This window comes from Etheostoma cragini, chromosome 21 (assembly GCF_013103735.1).
Source record: "Etheostoma cragini isolate CJK2018 chromosome 21, CSU_Ecrag_1.0, whole genome shotgun sequence".
Taxonomy (NCBI): Eukaryota; Metazoa; Chordata; class Actinopteri; order Perciformes; family Percidae; genus Etheostoma; species Etheostoma cragini.
The window spans coordinates 10075315-10096712 of record NC_048427.1 but is presented as its reverse complement, the minus strand read 5'-3'; the positions used below and the strand labels follow the sequence as shown (position 1 = coordinate 10096712).

Genomic DNA, 21398 nt, shown 5'->3' with positions numbered 1-21398 from the left:
ACACACACACACACACACACACACACACACACACACACACACACACACACACACACACACACACACAGGGATGATACATTATTCAAGCTTATCAAGTATTCAAGTGTATTCTCTGTACACATATGTTGACTCAAGTATTAGTTAGATTCAAAAGGGGGGAAGCTGCTTCAGAGCTCCAGATTCTCTGATCATTTTATAGTATTTAAGGTAGATGGGAAAGAAAATGTCTATCTCAGACCTCAATTGCAGCAATATTGCTAAAACAACGGCAGAGATACAATAGAGTTGAGAAATGCCAATGAATAGAACAAATTACTAACATGATTACTAAAATGCTCAAAATATGTTATTAACCCTTAGAATAAGTTCATTACCTAAGAAGGGTTAGAATTGTAATGTGTGGTCAGGGATAAATGATAATGTTGATCACACAGTGACAAAAATGTTTCACAGGACTGTCATAAACAATAAACCAAACGGTTCTCACAGCATAAACTGAGCTGTTCGTCAGAGCGATCCCCACAGTCATCAACGCCATCACACACCCAGCCTTGGTTCACACACAGACGGTTTGCACACTGGAACTGGTTCTGAGGACACCAACGTCCTCCTGGGTAACGAGTAGCTGTTGGGGTAGAAAAAAGGGTTAATTAACAGATTTCCTAAAATCTACAGAGAGACAAGTCAGTGTTTATCTCTTTCCATGATTTTTCAGCCTTTACTCTCCACTCTCTTTCAGATACAAACAGCCACACCCAATCAGAGATGGCCAAAGTACTCACTTCCCGTACTCAAGTGGAAGTACAGATACTTTTGTTATAAATACTCTGGTAAAAGTAGGAGTACTGAGATTCGGCAGATAAGCAGCAAGACATTGCTGCTTATCTGCCGAATCTCCACTGGAGTACAGTTGATCTTTTTTCAGTTTGGCCACCTTTCTTCTTTATTATAGTAATGTTTTACTCACAAAAGTCTGAAATGTAGAGTATGACACTCAGAGGGAGCAAAGAGCAACCAAACCAACAGACCTTTCATGCCTTTACAATGGAAAGAAAATAACTGGGATTGACATGCAGAAAAGGTCAGCAATGGCGGTGGACAGCTTATCCTAGACCACCAACACATCCCAAGTCCACAGTTTAAACATATGATATTTTAGATCAAATGTCAAAAGCAACTGGCATAGATTTAACCCAAACTGTCAATTGAAACAGTCCTTCAGACTTTGTAAAGCTAATTTGTGGTTCAATTATTTTGTTGCCGTACTTCTAGCCTGTGTTTTAACGAATTGTGCCGTGTGTCCACATTTTAGACATTTTCATATTTACACTTGAATAATTTAAGACTAAGGGCACGTAACACACACATACGCACACACACACACACTGTAAACTCTATAGGGACCAGGCACATTGACATGTTGTTTACTTACGACAGCTGGTCTCATCTGACAGGTCCTGACAATCAGGCCGGCCATCACACTGCAGAGCAGCAGGAATACAGTGACCAGAGTCACACTGGAAAGAACCTGGACGGCAAGTATGCAACTCTGGAAGAGCCAAGACGGTAACAGGTTTATGACAGAGAATATTAAGAAAGTGACTTTTTGTGCAGCGCCTGCTCACCACAGTCCCGTTCATCTGAGTTGTCCCCGCAGTTGTTGTCATGGTCACACACCCAGTTTCCAGGGATGCAGTTTGCGTTGTCACATTTAAACTCGCTTTCAGAGCAAGGCCTTGGCTCTATAGACCACAACCACCATAAGAAAGGGACACAATATATTCAGTATGAAATCAGAATGATCTTAATTTTTAGGCATACCCTACACAGGAAGGTGAGTAAGTAGGAGTAAAACGGAAAGGTTAGTTCAGCATTAAGAAAATAATATTAGTAAATGTTTTTTTGTAAAAAATAGGGCTAAACTGAAGAAAAATGTAATTTTGTAACCCTGCTGGTCTGTGATAGATTAAGCAAAAAAATATGGAGTATGACACTCACGGCAATTCCTTTCATCTGAGCTGTCACCACAGTCGTTGGTGCCATCACACCGCCAGCGGATAGGGACACAGCGGTGGTTATCACATCGGAAATCTCCCAGAGGATCACAGGTCACCTCCTCTGTTGGAAAACAAAGTCAGAAATGGACAGATAAAAGATCATTCGACACGCGATCAATTTGAAAACAAGAGTTCAATGACCCCATGTTTAAAACCCCAGATATGCTCATACAACACAATTGCGTCCACATACATACAACTGGCTGTGCATTGTGCAAAGCAGTATGTTTAGATCCTACATCACTAACATTTCATGGTTGTCTTCATCATACTTCTATTTCCTCTTTAACTTGTTTTGGTGTGGGCCACCATCAGATGACATTTTTCCTGACTATTCAAAATGTGTCAATAATAATGTGTTAATGGCATACAACTGTGGGAAAAATCAATCTGTTATTTTCTGTTTCCAACAGTACAGCGCAGACCTCTAGCAGAAAAACAAGTTCTCTGTTCACCCTCATGAAACTCCTGAAGGATTTAAAAAGATGTACAGTAATACACAGTATTTTATTGCTAAATCTTTTTTTCCACACGAGCACTGACCGCAGCCTTGCTCGTCGCTGTTGTCAATGCAGTCATTGGTGCCGTCACAGCGCGCCCACTGAGGAATACAGCGGTAGTTTGTCTTGCAGGAGAACTCAGTGTCATCATCACACTTGTAGTCTGGACCCACTGTACAGAGAAAAAATAGAGACATGAGACATGGGAGACAAGTGAGAATGGTGAGAAACAGACAGTGAGTAAGAGCAGAAGGAAGAGGATGAAAGGGTAAAAGATCAATAGTTCGTGCCTCTTAAATTCAGAAAAACACAATTCAACATCCTTAAATCACTCAGATCCCTCTTGGACATGGAAGATTCTACATTGATTATATACTGTACATATCCCTGAAAAACATAAATCTATGCTTGATTAAACTGTCAGCTCTGTTTTGCCACAGCGGACTGCTGTCATCAGTTACAACAGTGTCTTTCTTTTGTGTGCTCATCACAGAAAGAAAATCAGGAGTGGCACAGCTTTAATTCCTGCCACAGCCACTAAACAGCAATATGGATGAGATCATCAGTTTGCTTGGTGTATGATATAATTTTCTTGTTTGATTTACCAAACCGCCTCTTCAAATGTGCTACTTACTGCAGGTTTCATACGGCTCATCAGATGCATCCCCACAGTCGTCCTGGGCGTCACACACGTAGCTTGACGGCAGGCAACGCCCGTTGGCGCACTGAAATTGTCCCGGTCGGCAGGTCTTCTGGGAACAAGTCTCTGTGTCCTCGTCGCTTCCATCAGAACAGTCATTCACGCTGTCGCAGTGCCAGGACACAGGAATGCACTTCTTGTTTTTGCACTGGAACTGGTTTTCCTGGCATCGGTGGTCACCTACAGGGACAGACTACAGCTTGACCAGTGTTTGACAACTGAACCATTTGCCTGAACTCATTCTTAAGTATGACAGCTTCTCCTGAGTCCAAGCCTCACCAAGGCCTGAATTTCTACCAGTAAATGTAGTATTCTTCAATACTTCATAAGTGAAATCCAAGCAAAGGTTTTTGAATTCTGCAAGTGTGAACAATATCCCTAACTAATTTTCTACACTGTTGCAGTTAATTACTGTAACTGTGTTAATTTTTATACTGCAGAGAGCCGCGTCCTCGTCTGAGCTGTCAGGGCAGTCCGAGTGGCTGTCACAGATGAAGCCAGGGTAGGTACAGTTGCCATCTTGACACTGGAACTGGCCAATGGGGCAATATCGTGGTGGGCAGGTCTGAGGTTCATCTGAGCCATCTCCGCAATCTGACTGGCCATCACACTTCCACCATATAGGAACACACCTTAGAAAGCATGAACAGGTTAGCTTAATCTGTCCTCTAGTTCTACATTTTATACTTTTCACCTTGTTTGCTTTTTTCAATTATTTGTTCTATAATTTAGTTTTCTAGTTATTTAGCTCTTATTTTCTAATACTGTATATCTTAATGACAGACACTGAATGTCTGTCTGCTAGAAATAAGTCCAGGACTTTGTCATTCTACCCCTGACATGGGGTCTGATATGTTGTCAAAAACCAAAAAAGATATTACTAATCTTGTGTAATTGATACTTTCCACAGACCTAGAATATAAAAAAAATTGTTATCTGGACAATGCATATAACTTAACATCTATCTTACAAATGTACTAACCCTGATCCGTAAATCTTTATAACCTACAATATTTACATCATGTTTCCCTACGGCGTTAATTCAAAACAGAAAACAATAAAGGTTTACTATTTTTGATGAGTATTTTGAGATGAGTACCACAGACTTTGCTTAAACTTATCCAAAGTAAATAGTGTTGTGTTTATAATGTTCACAATTATAAAATAAATAATCACAATGAATATAATTGTTGAGAGCAATCACAAATTTCTCAATTATTTCTATCTTAAGCCTTATTTGTTGCACAATAATTTGAAATAACCAACAATAGAAATTAGCAACCTGCAAAGTGATCAGTATAGCCTTCTTTTCATACTGGAAATCTTTGTCTGAAATCCATTGATTTTATGATTCTATGTGAAGTTATTTATGTGTTTTTATTTTTACAAAGCAATTTATCCATTGATTCACAGGGTTATATGGAAAATCCCCCAATATATAAAGCTCTGAAAATAATCCTGTTCATTTTTGTAATGTTTTAAAGGCTTCGATAGAGTTTACTGTGAAAGAACATTGAGACCGGCTTGATGAATGGAGTTGTAAGGACTGTAGAATGGGAACACAAGTGATTTTATATCGGACTGACTTCTCATTGTCTCCACAGCGGAACTGGGTGCTGGAGCAGTTGGCGACACACTGAATCTTGAAGCCCACAAAGAGGCCAATAAAGTGATCTGGACACTGGCAGGAAGCTTGCTGTCCACCAGGACCAATCAGACACAAGTGACTGCAGGTCAGGTGATGAGAGGAGCAGGGGTTTTCACCTGGAAATTAAGTCAATTAAAAACAACATATTTATTTATTCTGAGCTGCCGCAGTCCATTAAGACAATACAGATATAAGCATTCACAGTTCAAATGTACATACTGCGAGGCTGCCTGTAGGGGTGGTAGACGTGAATGTCATATGGCCGATGCGTGTTGTTGCCCATGATTGTGCGCTGTTCGCCAGTGTACTTGTGGGCCTTCTCCACTGTGTGCGTGTTCCAGTCCGTCCAGTAAACCCAGTCCTCAAACAGGGAAACAGCAAAGACATGGGGAAGTGTACCAGCAATGGCCCGGTGTCGGTTCTGGCCGTCCATGTCTGCAAAGCTTAAGGTTGATACAGTGGAGGGTTAATACACGTAAGTCCTACTGGTACTATTATTCAGAATAAACTTAAGGAATTCACAGCCTCATTAAAGGATACTTGATGGTAACTCAATATGGACTCACTCCAGAAAGTTAAGATGGGAATCAGCAAAAAAGATTTTGTTGGTGGTGTAGTCTATAGTCAGAGCACTGGGCCACTCCAGCTTGGTTGTGACAATGGCACTGATATTGCTTCCATCCATGCCAACTCTGCCGATATATGCTTTGTCGCCCCAGTCAGTCCAGTACATCCATCTAGGAGGAAAAAAAGAGGACAGGAAGGAAGATGAAAGGAGGGACGGGAAATATCCCAACAAAGAATTCAGGAGTAAATTGTTGTGTATATTCACCATTATAAATCTTTAGCAAATAGCAATCAGCTAGTAATACCTAAAATTATATTTTCTGGACACATTTTATCACCTTTCCTATTCCTGTGCCTAACTGGATATCAGTGCAGACAGCACAATATTACATAAATATAATAATGAAAACCTATTTCCAAACTGTTTTCCAACATTGAACATCAACTGTAAACTATGTGTAGGTGTGTGTGTTTGTCCGTACCCATATTTTGGGTTAACAGCCACAGCACGAGGTCGGCTGATAAGATAAGTGGTGTTTCCATCTGTGAACTCTCCAGACAGCAGCCTCTTCTGGTAGCGCCCATCCAGCTCCATCACATGAACTGAACCGTAATAACCGTCCACCCAGTACAACTTCCTACAGCGGACATAAAAAGTTTTTTTTAATGACATCCCTGTTTTGGTCAGCCAGACTGATTCAAATCAGGTTTTTTTTTCACCTTAGCATATCTATGTATTGGATTGCTCATTGTTTGATAAACTGTTCAATAATGAATTCTTTATTAACAAAGGTTTAATAACGAAGTTGATCCCACTTCACACACCTGCCCACCCAGTCCAGTGCCAAACCTTCAGCTCCTATGACATCGTCATCCACCAGCGTTTCCCTGTCAGTTCCGTCAAAACGCATTCTTTCAATCTTTCCTGCTCCTGCATCCAGCCAATAAAGCCTCTTCTCATAGTTGTCAAAATCTAACGCCACCACATTGGACAGCCCTTGCAAGACTATACTCAGATGTGACCCATCAGTGGTCAAATTGCGGATGTAGTAGCGGTTACTGTACAACAGGTATGGGAAAATGCCGCTGTTCTGACGACAGGTGCGTCCATCAGGTTCACGGATGTACCCCGGGGCACATTTGCAGTGGTACGAGCCAACCGTGTTTTCACAGATCTGGCTGCAGACAGAGGGTGTGCTCAAACACTCATTGAGGTCCTCACAGGCTTTGCCATCTGGCATGAGTCGGTAGCCTGGGTGGCAGGAGCAGTAGTAACCGGTAAGAGTGTCAGTGCAGAGCTGGGCACACTGGTGGACTGAAGGGCTGCGGCACTCATTGACTCCTAAACAGAACAAAGGAAGAAGACAAAGTGGAGAAAAGACAGAAAAACAAGGTGACAAAGATATACAAGTTCTCAATGTGATTTTAAATGAGTGCAAAAGATTCTCACAAATTATGATAAACCTATATAAATCTTAAAAAATAGTAAATAAGCAGATTCACTGCTTTTTTTGTGTAATGTTTGAATTGTTTAAGTTATTTACCAAACTATTTGCTGGTCCCAACTTCTCAGAAATAAGCATGAATTGCTCTTCTCTATTTTTTTCAATTGACATTTGACGATTAAATCTTTAATCAATCATTTAGAATATCAACATTGTTTTAAATGTGTTGCTTCTCCTAATTACATGTGTATATTAACACTATATAAAACTTGTGAGAACTTTGATGTTTCTGATTAAACTTCAACAGAAATTCAAGCACCCATTTTCATATTTATTTTTGGGATTTTTAAAATATGGGAGGTAATATTTTGGTTCACAAAATGTACCCAACTGGACATACATTTAAGGATAGTGAATAACCTTAGAAAGAATCCCTATTGTATGTCTCCACTGAATTAAAACAATACATCTTTATTTAAGTAATGGCTTGCAAAGCCAAATATCCCAGTTGTGTAAGAAAGATGTTTATTTACCTCTATACTCACATCAATATTGTCACATAATGTATTTTTCCATATCTCTTACCGCAGCCTTTTTCATCGCTGTTGTCCTGGCAGTCCTTCTGTCCGTTGCACACTTTATGGTTGTCGATACAACCACCTGACTTGCACATGTACTGCTGGGGAGCACAGGTGGGCTGGGGAGTGACGCACAAGCTGTCTTTTTCATCTGAGCCATCCATACAGTCGCTCTCCCCATCGCAGGTGAAGGAGGCATGGATGCAGGCTCCGTTACTGCAGGTAAACTGGTTGCTGCTGCATGTGTCATATGTACAGCGCAACTCATCGCTACCGTCCCCGCAGTCGTTTACACGGTCACAGCTGGGGAGGAACACAAATTCATTAAACTCTAAGCAACAAGAGAATAAGTTCCAGACTAGTAAACAATTGTCTACCTTTATCCACTCACACACACTTCTTACTTACTGGTAAGGGAGGATGATGCAAAGTCCATTGGAACAGGCAAACTCATTCAAATGGCACGTGCGGTTAGGGCAGTTCTGGAGCTCATCAGCTGCGTTGCTGCAGTCTTTCTCCCCATCACACACAAAGCTTAACGGCACACAGCGCGGGTAGCCGGGGTACCAGGTTGGACATGTGAACTGGCTGGAACTGCAGGTACGTTGGCCTGAAGGAGACAGAAAGTATAAAAGTATAAGAATGGTCAGCCAGGGATGGATGAACTATATAATTCCATAAACATGTGCAAGATCACACATGCAGCTGTTAAGTGTACAAGAAGGAAAAATTTCAGGTAAGACATGAAATAAAGCTGAGAATAAAACAAATAAGCCAAAATATAGCGTATTTTTCTAGCCTCTAACACATCACATACAAAATAATAGAAATTTTCTACAAATATAAATAGATTACCAGTATTACTTTCACACAGCAAAATAAATACATAGCTAAGTGCTATCTCACCACATTGTAGTTCAGGGACTTCATCACTGTTGTCCCAGCAGTCATTGTTGCCATCACAGACCATTGACTGGGGGATGCAGTTTCCATTGGTACAAGTAAACTGACTGGGACTGCATGTTTTGATTTGATCCACTGTACAGGAACAAAGATAAATCATTTTCAAGACGCATTAAGAGATCTACTCTAAACACACACCAATAATCGGCAACAAAAAGCCGAAAAATGTAATTGAAAGATTAGCACATGGTGACACTTGTTATATAAATAATAGGTCATTAATAACAATCCTTTAAAAACAATTTGAAAAATCAGTGCTGGATTTAAAGTGGAACAAAAAACTAAACACATGTAGCTAAAGGTTATCATCTGGAAATCAGTATTTCAATAGCAAAATTAATAATATATCTTTTTCTAATTTTGGCTGTGATTTTTAAGCAAAAGTTAAAACACAAATTGTGAGTTACTGTGTATGTAAAAGGTGTCATCGAAATGCAATGGCTCCACATACCAACTAAAAACCATACTAGAAACACAAAAGTTAAGGTGTGTAACTATAGTCAAAAGGATGATCTCCTTTGTTCAGCAATCAAGTCATATCAAGATATCAAGTCACTGAACATGCTCTCTGAATGTAAGTTAAACGAGTCTGAAAAGCCAAAATGTCAAACATAAATACAAAGAACTCACTACAGGAAAGAGGTTCATCTGTTCCATCAGTGCAGTCTCGGATTGAGTCGCACACCCAAGAGTCAGGTATACACTTTCCTCCATCGCAGCGGAACTGATCCGGAGAGCATGTACGACTCGCTGTAGCACAGGAACACAAATTCTGACATATATCCATGTAGAATTCTTACGGAATCTACTTAGGAGGTAAAACACAAACTCTTGGGTTGATAGGTCCTACCACGTCTCTTTCTCTAACACACATTAAGGCTGAGTGTTCAGCTTACCGCAAAAGAGAGGATTCTCATCGCTGTTATCACCACAGTTGTTGTAGCCATCACACAGGTTTTCAGGGTAGATGCAGATGTTGTTGCGATCACACTTGACCTGGCCCGTGGGACATGTCCTGTCAGCTGGAGAGGGTCGGGGGGGAATCAAAACATCAACCACAGGATCAAAAACACAGGACACATTACTTGTTCAGTAGCACACAATCACAACTGGGACATGGTCTTCTGTTACTAATCAATTTAAGATCTTGCAACGTGTATCTCAATATCAACCATGATCAATCAGTTCATGAATCAATCCCATGATTATCCCAATCATCACTCACGGCAGTTGATTTCGTCAGAAGTGGCGTTGTCTCGGCAGTCATTGTGGCCGTCACAGACAAAGGCTGCGCTGATACAGCGTCCATTGGCGCATGTGAACTCAGTAGCGGGGTTACATGTGGGGAAGGGGCAGCCTCGCTCGTCACTGTTGTCACCACAGTCGTCTGTGTAGTCACAAGCGTAGCTGAGCAGCACGCAGCGCCCATTATCACAGGTAAAGTCCATGGCTGAGCAGGTGTGGAAGGCTGAGCAGGAGCAACAACAAAGGGTCTGACTTACTTTCTTGCCGTGGTATTAATGTTTTAGGCTTTCTGTTTATTCTCTTTTTTAAGAGCAAGTTAGACCAGCAACCCAAAGACCAGTATTACTAATAAATGGTCAAAATCAATAAGAAAATATGTGTGTTACTTTCCCAAGTTGGCACTACACATTGATATCTAATGTGGGGTTAAACATTTTTAAGTCTGCTTGCCTACTTGGTCTGGTTGTGTCAAAACTCAAAATTATAACCAACCACTGTCAGATTAAACCTCATCTCTTACCACACACTCTTTCCAGCTCATCAGAGTTATCCTGGCAGTCGTTGACGTCATCACACTTCCAGCGTGCTGAGATGCAGTTACCATTGAGACAGGTGAACTGCTCTGATTGACAGCGATTCCCTGTGTCTTTAATACAGTCTTTGCCGTTGTTAGCCAGGTACCACTCTCCTTGATGAGGACACTGGCACTCTGGGCCCAATGGACCTGCAGGAGAGATTATTGGAGGTAAGCTAATGTAAAAATAGAGAGGAACTGAAGGGAACACAGAGTTACTCCGTGTTTTTAATTAGTAGTACTGTGTGACTGTTTGTGTTGTTTAGGATGTTCTCAACTTTCTCAACTTGCTCCGAGTTCTTAGTGAGCAAGTTCTAACTTCAACTTGAAAAACAAAACACTTACCCATATTGTGTCTAGCATGTTTAAAGTTTTAAGGAACATTTTATTGGTTAAAGTATTACGTCTTATGAGCCTACATTTCAGGTACCAAAAAATGGCAAGAGAAACGCATAAAATAACTGTCCCTTGAACAACAGCAAATTAGGCAATCTGTCCAGGGAAAACTGAATTAACAATTTTAGAATTTTAAGGGCAAAGTCACCTGTATAATTAGTCTTTTTCTGTTTGTTGATGTGTAACTGGAATGTAGTATTAGATGGGATTCTGGGCCTTGTTTAGTAGCACCCACAAGGAAGTCTGCTCTTACCTGGAACACAGACATTGCTGCAGCCTCCGTTGAACGGCTGACAGGAGCTGGAGCAGCTCTCCTGTTTAGATGCGGCATAAACATTGATGTCATTTGGTCGGTACTGAAGGTCCTTGGCCAGCACTGCAAAGCCAGAGCCATCGTCCTTCCCAGCCCTGAAAACAGCTCTCTCAGTCCAGTCAGTCCAGAAGATGTCCTGTTGGAAGACAGTCATGGCGTACGGGTACTGGACCCCTTGCAAGATCACTTGTCGGTTCTCGCCTGTCAGAGAGGCCCTCTCAATCTTGTCTCTGAGGGAAGCAGAGGGGGAGAAGAGATGTGAAAAAACTATGAGCCGTATAGGATCTGCTGCAACATAGTATATATTTAAAAAACTTGACGTACAATGAGGCATCAGCCCAGTAGAGCATCCTTTCCTCGTAATCAAGAGACAGGCCATTGGGGGTTGTCAGGCTGCTGTTGATGATGGAGGTCCGGAAGTTTCCACCCAGTGTGGCCCTCTCAATCTTAGCTGGAGAGCCCCAGTCTGTCCAGTACAGGTAACTGGTCGAAGAGAGCAGAGTGAGAAGGGAGGAGAGGAGCTCCATAGTGAGTACAGGAATAATGTCCAATCTGTACACATTGAGTAGTGAAGTAATGGTCTGTTGTTTTTACCCATAGCAGGGGTCAACAATAATGCCTCTAGGACGGTTTGCATGGGCAATGATTGAGCGGTTCATCCCATTTAGCCCCATGGACTGGACATTGCGGCTATAGTAGTCAGTAAAGTAGAGACGGTGGTTGACCCAATCATAAGCCAAACCCTCTGGGTCATCCAAATCTAAGCAGTGGAACAAGAGGAGAGAATATTTAATGCAGAGACAAAAACAATGATAAAATCATGAAGCAAATTAGAAAATGAAAAGGTGAGAGAAAAGAGTAAAAAATAAATCAGGAAGAAAGAAATATAACAAGATGTAGTCCTAACAAAGGGAACACAGTCAATCAATGTTAAACTTACTTGTAGCTATGAAGACAGGCGGGTTGGTGATGGATGTCGTAGTGACGTATCCAATTCTGCTACGACCAATTCCCATGTACTGGGTGAAGAAAATTCGCTTGTCCTTAAAGTCATAATCCAAAGCCATCAAGTTGTAGCCTAAGTTTACCACTGGATAGGGGGTGCTGTGATCTGCCGGATCTAACCTCAAGTTATTTAGCGTATAGTCTGTGGTGAAAACTAGAAACTCCTCTTGTCCATAACCACATGTGACTCCATTACTAAGAAGTGACCCATGTGCACAACCACATTTTGGTGTTTCCTGGCCGGGCATGGCAAAGCAGAGTTGCTGGCAACGTCCGTTATCTTCTTGACATGGGTTAAAGCCCACCTGGTTGGCAGATGTCGGCTGGACATGAGTGTCAAAAACAGTAACATCCATCAGCCCATCAAGGTTGTCTCGAATTACCTGGTACCATTGGAAAAAAAAAAGTTTTGTTAGCAGGGGCAAATTAACAGCAGGTTAATTGCTCTCAACTAACTCTTGTCTGTTAAACAGTGTTTCTCCATCCTTCCAGCTTCTAAGTACTTTTTTTGAAAATCTCATTAACAAAATCATTCTCAGTACACAAGAAAATTATGGTGCTAAACCTTTATTGATGCTAACTGTTAGGGCTGCAACTAAAGATAATATTCAAACATTTGTTTTTTCCAGCTCCACAAAATAAGGTTTTTGTGATTTTCCCTCTGGCATATTTAAACAGTTTCATAGACCAAAGAATGAATCAACCCATTGTAATAATCTGCAGACTAATTTATATTGACAATAATAATTAGTTGCAGCCCTTGTGTCCTCCTTAAAACTATGACTACATTTTTTTCAACTAACTAAACAATGTTCATGTGCATGTGGTTCTAACAGGAAATATAATACATAAATTGACTGGAGCACTTGTAATATTTGAGTCCACATATTTTGTTTTCCCAAAAAATTGTCAAATGATTTAGTAAGATCACAAAACATCATCATCATCAAACCACAAACTGTGTTTAATTAAGCAGATTTAACTGTCACCTCTGGCTGATCAGTGTTGGCTGGGTCCTTACTGGCTTGGAAGAGCTTTCCAAGCTTTTTATCCACCCACAACATGTAGTTTCCAAATATAGCCATTCCGGTTGGAGATGGATACCGGCTCCCATATAGGATAATCTGCCTCTGTGCGCCATCTGTGTCCATTCGGGAGATCATATTAAGAACATCATCTGTCCAGTAGAGGAAATCATTGGTGTAATCAATGGTAAGGCCACGTGGTGACGCTAGGCTTTCAGATGCCAACACAGTGCGGTTGGTGCCATCCAGCAGGGCCCGCTCAATTTTGGGTGTTTGGCCACCATCAGTCCAGAAGAGGTAGCGAAGCTTGGGGCTGACAGCTACGTCACAGGGCTGATCCTGGGAGGACTTAAGGAGAATCATTCGGTAGGTGGTGTTGATGGAAAGCACCTCAAGGTAGGTTTCTCTCTCAAAGGCATTGGTGAAGTATAAATTACCTAAGAAAAAGAAAGAAAGAAATAACAAGGACAATACTACCGCAAGCTGTAGTACTTAACGGGATAAAATAGGGGTTTAGTTTGGCATGAAATTAATACACTTTAGTGAATTATTAATGTATGATTTTTTATGTAAGTACTAGCAAATATATTTGCTACTTGAGCCTTCCAGTAAGGATGAATGAAAGGATGACTGAGAGGCTTCATACCCGCAATCCAGTCTACAGCAAGGCCTTGGATGCCTCCTCTTCCAACGCCAGAGTTGAGGACAGTGCTGTAATGCCCTCCATCTGTTTTGGCCCTAAAGATACCCCTGAATGAGGTGGAGGTGCTGTTGTCAGTCCAGTATAAAAAGCCAGATTCGATGTGAAGGTCCAATTTGCCCATAATAGAGTAGGATGCTGAAAAAGATAAAAATTCTACTTGTATCAACTGATAACGTGGTATTGATAGCCAACAACATAATGCAAAACAATATCACGTCAACATACTTCCACCGACAGGCACCATAGCCTCAGAGTGGTCAGAGCTGTTTATGTGGAAGCCACGGATGTATTTGGGGGTGGAGACAATTGCAAAAGATTCATATTGTTCACAGCGAGAGCCATCTTGAGAGGGGTTAAAGCCTGTGGTGCAGGCACATGTCTTTTGATTCCCTGGTTTGGGTAGACAGAGGTGGGGACAGCCTCCGTTGTTGGAGCTGCAGGCGTTGGTGGTCCCTGCAGAGTCTGAGGTGGGAGAGAAAAAGATAGGGGTGGAGGTGAACATTACCGGATCACATAGAGAGGGCAGAGAAGCTGCTGTTTTTCTCCTCAAGTGAAAAATGTTTGACAGCTTCCTGCAACAAATATTTTTGCGCTCTGCAGAATCTCTGAAATACAGTTCATAGATCATCAAGCTGTTAATTCTTCCATTTACCACTACCTCATCAACTTGTTTTTTCTTATTATTGATGAATTATACATGTAAAAGAGAGAGCAAAAAATATTCTTCTTATCTTTAAAAATGGCTGATTTTTATTATGTACTTTTTTTTAAAGCACAAGTGAAATACAATGGTGCTGGATCCTACTGTGTGTTGTCCTTGAGGAGGACACTACACCCCAAATCGCTAACTCACTGGGAGTAATTATCTGTTGCATAATACTTGCAAACACAATAAAAAACTCAAAGACAGACACCTCTGAACTCAAATTAAAAACCAGTGGGTCCACTTACTGTCTCTGGTGTGCACTTTGAGGGCACGCAGGCCAGACATTCTGCTCCTCATCACCACCATATTAGCACCGGTGTCCTTGTCAACCCTCTCAATGACCTCGTAGTCCAGGTCAGTGTAATAGAGGTGGTTCTGGTAGATTGTCAGCCCCCACGGATGGGAGAGGCCACTCACCACTGTCACCCGGGATACTCCGTCCATGGTGCCACTCTGAATCTGGGCAAACAAGAAAGGAGAGCAAAGAGGAAGAGGTTACTGTTAGTAGTTGAATGAGGACCAGGATGAAGATGAAACTATGAGTAAGATCAGCGCAAGAGGTAACATAAGAACAAAGGGAACTTGAATAAGAAATATATGGTAAGCTTGGTCCGAGCACATCACAATTGATGTGTAAATTACTTATTGGCATTGATAAGTATTAAATATTATCAGGAAGAAAAATGTTTTATTATGTAATTTACATACATGTAGAAAAGGTCATAACATTGCTCTCTGTCCTGAGATGATAGAGCAATCAGTGATGAGGGTTAGAGCTTTGAAATCCTGTCAATCACTCGAGCTCAGACAGAAGAAGGGGACAGAATGCAGCAGCTGTTAACAGACTTTTTCTCTATCATTCTTTTCCCATTTTCGGACGTGTGTAGCTCAGAATGTCAGTTAAAACTATTCTGTAGCTTGCTGCACTGTTATGGGTCTTAATACCTTGTTATCTTTGCAAATGCTTTATTGTTGGTTATATGCTGGTGGTTCCATATAGTTTTTCAGTAAATGATGTTCATAGTGCGTGCGTGCATGCATGTTTGCGTGCACGTGTGTATGTGTGTGTGAACCCATTTTAAAATATCACAATTAGCTTCCTGGGTACCCACTGAACTTAGCGTTTGGAATTTGAGGCAGTTTGGACAGCATAGGATTTTGTATATTAAACTGTGAATAAAACTAAACAGCCGCACAATAAAGTTGAGAAAAGAAATAAACGCTGGCATAATGCTGGCTTCACTTCTTCTGTGTCTACCCTTCACAATAACAGCCCAGCTTAAATTCACTCAGAGCATTTCACTAAGTGGACACTCAATAAAAAGGCATTTTGGAGAAAAAAAACAAAAGCCACTATAGACACCATATCATATTAAGTTCCTGTGAGATTAACCACTTCTAAGAAGAAGGCAGAAGATAACGTAATCTCGGAGCCTGACCAGGCAAAGATAGGTATTTTCCTCCGTCTCACTCAGACTAGTTTGTGTATGTACGTGTGCTAACTTATTATAGTAGCTTGCACATTAAGTGCTTTTGGGTACTGTATGTTAGTTTGGGGTACAAAGGTTCTGGAGAAAGCTTCAAGCAGCAATACCACAGTCCAAGCAATCATCCTGGTCCAAACATCAAAAAAATTTAGTTTGTGCTGAAATGTACAGTAACGGATGACATCTATATGCTGAGTATGTATAGTGTACATACCACCCCTGAGCCCACAACACCCCAGTACAGTTTCATGGTAGAGATGTCAGCGGCGAGGAATCCTATGTTCACCAGGTTTTCTGTGTAGAGGTTCCTGAGGTTTCCTCCATCCATGTCCGCACTGCCAACCTTTGGGGGAACTCCGTTATCTGACCCCTTGTCTGTCCAAAACAATTTCCTATGAAGGGAAAGCTTAAATGTGAGAAACCACTAAAGAGTCAAGTAAAAAATGAGTCAATCATAATGAAATTGAGCTATGCGTAAAAATCCTCTTGTTAAAACAACATTGAGAATATACATAAATGGATTATTTACACCTACTGTACAAAAATGTAAAGATGCAGGCAAAAATGTCTGACTTTGTTACTTTACTGTTAGATTAAGAGAAACAATCCGACCAACTTTTCCTTGTCAGCCTGCTATCCTCCGCTCAATTAATGCAATCCAATTAATCATGTCCTTGTCAATTGGTTCTGTCTTTCTAGTACCAGCAAGTACAAATAATTAAGTATTGCTTACACCATCAGAAACACAGAAGTAAAATTGAAACATGTTTGAACATTTTAACCACAGAACTGATATATTCCTCCTATTTTTTTTCCCATTTTACTGAATACAGTAATTGAGCAAATACTCCATAGGTTGAACAGAGGCTTTACCCTCTGGCTGGATCCAGGGCTATTCCAATGGGCTCTCCTGCTCCCTCCGGTTTACCAGTGGAGGTGATGAGAGTCTTTCTAAAGTGCTGGTCTCCATCCACACGGATAACCTAAGTGGAGGATTTGATTATTTACTTGCACAATATGATGTAACAACAGGAATTAAGAAATAAAACACACACACACACACACACACACACACACACACAAATATTGAATGTGCATTAAATAAATAAATACATACATACATAAATGAATACATGAATTTAATCAGACAAAGAATAAATCCAAGATACATTTGAAATAAATATAACTGATGAAGTGATGAATGTGCTATATAAGAAAACAGGGAATGAGTGGTAGTTTATTTATTTAAATGGTTACATGCTGTATATCAACACTAAAACATTTCATTTTCATAAAACATTTTTTTCAACTCACTTTTCTAGTAATCTAGTTTTATGCAAGGTTATGCTGTATTTACCATTGTTGTTATTAAGTTATCAACAATCAACACTTAGTCAGTATTCATTCTCTCTAATCTAATTTCTGTCTGAAAAGGTACTTACCTCTATGGCTTTAACAGTGGGATTTGTGTAATACATTATTTGGCTTATCCAATCAAAGGCCAGACCAGACGGTGTGCCCATGAAAGCAGCGGGAGCAAACTCAGACCTGTTGGCACCACTGGTTTTTACTTGCCATATAGAACCCTGAGAATAAAACACAATTAAAGACCATGGTTCAAAACAAGCCTTTTAGAAACTTTAGATACTAAACTATTTTGTAAACAATAACCAAAAGACAGAGAAAAATCAGGTACACTAACAGTAATTAACCCTATATTAGTATGGCATGTAATGGGAATGATTCTGAAAAGCCTAACCTTTTCCTTCTCTTCTACATAGATTATATTAAAAAACATGGGATACAAGTTACACAGTTGCCTATAATAATAACCCATTTGAATCAATCCTTGCATCACAATAAATACATTATATATAACAACACAGTTCTGCAAGGGTCAATTTAAGACCTCCACTCACAGTGCTTTGCACCCAATAGACTAACTGCTTCTGGTCATCAAAGTCGATGTCCCGTCCCTGGCTGATGCCAGACACAGGGATCATTGCATTGTTGGAAATGTCAGCAGGGTCCAGAGGAATGCCAAAAATCACTGAATCTCTCACAACCATCAAAAAGGGAGTCTCATCTAGAATAAAACAGAAGTACAGATGATAAAAGGAAGAAAATAATCAAAAAAATTGATGCTAAGCTGTAAGAGAGAATATACATTTTAGCAGAAACACACAAAAATAATATATATCAAACAGAACTCAAAATGTGATCACATTTATTACATGGTTTGTATGTACCAAGATTTCAACATGGTTAAATCCTGCAAACACTAATGCAGAAAGCATTGTAAAAAATAAAATAAAAAAAATCTACCTTTGATACAAGTGCGTTTGTCAGTATCCAGCTTCCAGCCAGACTGACAGTGACAGCTGTAGTACCTGGGTCTAATGCCTGACAGCAGGCATAGCTGAGTGCACAGGTGTTCTCTGCATGGGTCAATGGCTAAGAACAAAAACACAGTGTCACCTTCAACCAGCCTTGATATGACATTTTACATACTTTTTCAATTGAAAATTCTGAAAAGCCTAAACTTTGTCTTCTCCTATTGCTATAGATATTGCTGCTACTGCTGTTAATGCTGTCTGTGTACTTCTATTCCGTAAAGACACTAACATGTGGTTAGCATAACCTTAGAAGCATGCATTCAGGAAAATAACAGTACATACGGTTGGCCATTAATAACTCTAGAGGGCTCACTTTATACTCACTGATTCCAGATTAGACACCCTTTCACCTTTCTACACTACATCACTTCAATACACTTCCGAAATCTGAAAGAATGCAAGTAAGTTTTACTGTTTAATTGGAAGTTACCTGTGGGCTGTTTAGTGGGATGGTCCATAACGATGCCCATGGGTTGGTAGACATTTTTCATCAGAGTAGTAATGTTACCACCATGGAACTTGTTCGTCCTCATCACTTTGCTGGTGTACTGCTCTGACCAATAGATGTTGTCCTCAAAGATGGTCATACCGTGTGGGTGCTGGAGAACCTGGTGTGAGGTGCACAGAGATGATTTTTATTTAATTAAGGAACTCCATACCTTACTATGAGTCAGTGCTCAAAGAAGGTAGTGTTAAACCTACATTTTCCCTGATTTGTGCCCTCTCTAATATCTTAGGCTACCATCTTGCCTAATGCCTTCAGTGAGTTTTTGCACGTCAGTAAAAAGGAACTAAATTATTTCAGAAAGAAAGAAATTGTCTCAGTCTCAAGTTTGATTTGTCTTGTTGCAATGACGTTTGAAACAACTTTTCTTGTTGTCTTGTCTCCGGTTTCATTAATTATTTGGTGCACTGAGTAAAATATCCCCTTTTGTTTTTTTTCAAACTGAACCAAACTAAACCTACCATGTCACTTGCCATGACCTGAAAGCGGTTTTTGCCATCATAGTCACAGTAGTCAATATATTTGAGGTAGGCGTCGGCAAAGTAGACTCTGCGGGTGGTGTAGTCCAGGGCCAGGCCGTTGGGCCAGTAGAGTTTAGTGCTGACAATGACCTTTCTCATGGATCCATCCATGTCGGCCCGCTCGATCCTGGGGTTCTGACCCCAGTCTGACCAGAACATCAGGTTAGTGCTGTGAGAAATGACAGCGTGATAAGTATTTTCTATGTTATTTTTTATGTTATGGGTAGGCAAAACATGAAAAAAAACAGCAATGTAATCTCAAATAAAAAATCATCTAAATGTCTATGTCTGTTTCTCCCAAAGTGGGTTTACTCACTAGTTACGGGGGTCTAAAACCAGTCCTCGGGGGCTGGTAACATTCTTGGTGAGGAGGACTTTACGAAAGCGACCGTCCAGAGTGGAGACCTCAATGTTCTCCATGACAGAGTCAGTCCAATAAAGGTTCCGACCCACCCAGTCCACAGCAATACTCTCTGGTACCATCAGACCAGAGGAGAACACCTACAACAATAAAGAGATATTAAACTGAGAATATTGTAAAGCAGCCATGTTCAAATTCTACCCTTTGTGATCAGTGGTTGAAATCTCTTTCTGTAACACATAGAACATCTGTAACATTTCTCTTACTTCTCGTCTGTCGGTGCCATTCTGGTATGCACTCCATATCTTCTTCTGCGAGGCATCGGCCCAGTAGATTCTGGATGTTATGCGATCAAAGTCCACGGTCACAATGCTTGAACCACTAACCACTGGACGCATCTCGGGAGGTTTCATGTTGATATGGTTGGCAATGATTTGGCTTCGCTTGGCAACCAGTAGGAAAGCTGCCAGTTGGTCTAAGGGCAGAGAAGTATCTGGTTTCCTAACATCTTATCTAAAGTTTATCTTTGGGTGTATTGTTCCAATGTGTACTGTGCTTTGTTTGCATGTAGTGTATAACATTTGTAACCCTGTGGTAAATGCTGCATTGAGGGTTTTTTGATTCAAGTAATGAATTGACCTAATTAGTTTTGTCACAAATCAAAAAAAGATTTGTTTCCTATTAATAAACACCCAGAATATACTTGAAAATATATAAAGTACATCATGTACATCAATTCAGCATTGCTTATTGTAGCTTTTTTGTAATGTAATGTTTGTTGCCTACCTGCAGCTTTGCAGGTGCGCCCATCAGGCTCTAGGAGGTAACCATATGAGCAGGAGCACCTGAAGCTTCCTCTCTCGTTGTAACACTGCTGGCTGCAGAAACCTGGGATCAGGCACTCGTCAATGTCATCACAAGTCTTGGAGTCGTTGAGGAGTTGAAATCCTGGTGGACAGGTGCACTGAGCCCCAAATGGTCCTTGGACACAGCCGTTACTGCAGCCCCCGTTGTTCAGCGAACAGTCGTTTTGGTCTTAAAAATGACATACCAGTTAGTATTGTGCATTTATTAGGCACCGTTCTGTATTTGCTGCTGCCAATTTTTTCTTCAATTTCTGTTATTTCAGGGCTGTTTGTTTCTTTTTATTCTTGTATATTATTTTTGTGGTCATTATTGTGGTAATGTCTTACAGTGTTTTACACACGTAACATATGAACAATGTTCTGTTTATTTCATATGTTGTTTTATTACTTTTTGCTTATTCTATTTGAATCCTATACAACATAAATCTTTATATTCTGTTTTTGGACACATACTCTTTGCTGAGGCTTAAATATGATGTATAATAAATGATATTTTAAAAACTCACTGCAGATAGGTGACTCATCTGCTCCATTGGGGCAGTCACTCTGGCCGTTGCACACCTTGTCAAGGTCAATGCACAGCTGGTCGGTGGGGCACTGCCACTGTCCGGAGGGGCAACTAAATGGAGGGGTGGGGCAGTTCTGTTCATCACTCATATCCCGGCAGTCGTTGTCGCCGTCACACAACCAGCTTGTTGGGATGCACAACTTGTTCGTGCACTGAAAATAGTAGGGTTTGCAGGTGATAGGTGGGCAGGAGTTGTGTTCATCAGATCCATCCTCACAGTCTGGGTGGCCGTCACACTCCCACTGATCTGGTATGCAGAAACCGTCGGT

General features: G+C 40.7%; 1 protein-coding gene across 1 annotated transcript in view; it reads right to left on the bottom strand.

The window, feature by feature from the left end:
- lrp2b (low density lipoprotein receptor-related protein 2b) overlaps positions 1 to 21398 on the bottom strand; it is a 45773-nt gene that overhangs the window by 9042 nt on the left and 15333 nt on the right. The window contains exons 25-62 of the mRNA XM_034860816.1: positions 21068 to 21398; positions 20482 to 20730; positions 19962 to 20170; positions 19651 to 19835; positions 19275 to 19503; positions 18739 to 18916; positions 18238 to 18366; positions 17832 to 17998; positions 17355 to 17498; positions 16786 to 16895; positions 16127 to 16304; positions 14671 to 14884; positions 13945 to 14181; positions 13663 to 13854; positions 12981 to 13453; positions 11927 to 12374; positions 11581 to 11746; positions 11311 to 11469; positions 10927 to 11216; positions 10224 to 10427; positions 9684 to 9926; positions 9355 to 9480; positions 9089 to 9208; positions 8402 to 8533; positions 7904 to 8105; positions 7503 to 7798; positions 6298 to 6814; positions 5955 to 6110; positions 5472 to 5642; positions 5125 to 5348; positions 4844 to 5021; positions 3693 to 3889; positions 3192 to 3437; positions 2601 to 2729; positions 1999 to 2118; positions 1626 to 1742; positions 1433 to 1549; positions 488 to 625 (exon numbers count right to left, since the gene is read on the bottom strand). The exon at positions 21068 to 21398 is cut by the window's right edge and continues 48 nt beyond it. Coding sequence (XP_034716707.1) covers positions 488 to 625; positions 1433 to 1549; positions 1626 to 1742; positions 1999 to 2118; positions 2601 to 2729; positions 3192 to 3437; positions 3693 to 3889; positions 4844 to 5021; positions 5125 to 5348; positions 5472 to 5642; positions 5955 to 6110; positions 6298 to 6814; positions 7503 to 7798; positions 7904 to 8105; positions 8402 to 8533; positions 9089 to 9208; positions 9355 to 9480; positions 9684 to 9926; positions 10224 to 10427; positions 10927 to 11216; positions 11311 to 11469; positions 11581 to 11746; positions 11927 to 12374; positions 12981 to 13453; positions 13663 to 13854; positions 13945 to 14181; positions 14671 to 14884; positions 16127 to 16304; positions 16786 to 16895; positions 17355 to 17498; positions 17832 to 17998; positions 18238 to 18366; positions 18739 to 18916; positions 19275 to 19503; positions 19651 to 19835; positions 19962 to 20170; positions 20482 to 20730; positions 21068 to 21398 — 7921 coding nt within the window. The remainder of the gene's footprint in view (positions 1 to 487; positions 626 to 1432; positions 1550 to 1625; positions 1743 to 1998; positions 2119 to 2600; positions 2730 to 3191; positions 3438 to 3692; positions 3890 to 4843; positions 5022 to 5124; positions 5349 to 5471; positions 5643 to 5954; positions 6111 to 6297; positions 6815 to 7502; positions 7799 to 7903; positions 8106 to 8401; positions 8534 to 9088; positions 9209 to 9354; positions 9481 to 9683; positions 9927 to 10223; positions 10428 to 10926; positions 11217 to 11310; positions 11470 to 11580; positions 11747 to 11926; positions 12375 to 12980; positions 13454 to 13662; positions 13855 to 13944; positions 14182 to 14670; positions 14885 to 16126; positions 16305 to 16785; positions 16896 to 17354; positions 17499 to 17831; positions 17999 to 18237; positions 18367 to 18738; positions 18917 to 19274; positions 19504 to 19650; positions 19836 to 19961; positions 20171 to 20481; positions 20731 to 21067) is intronic.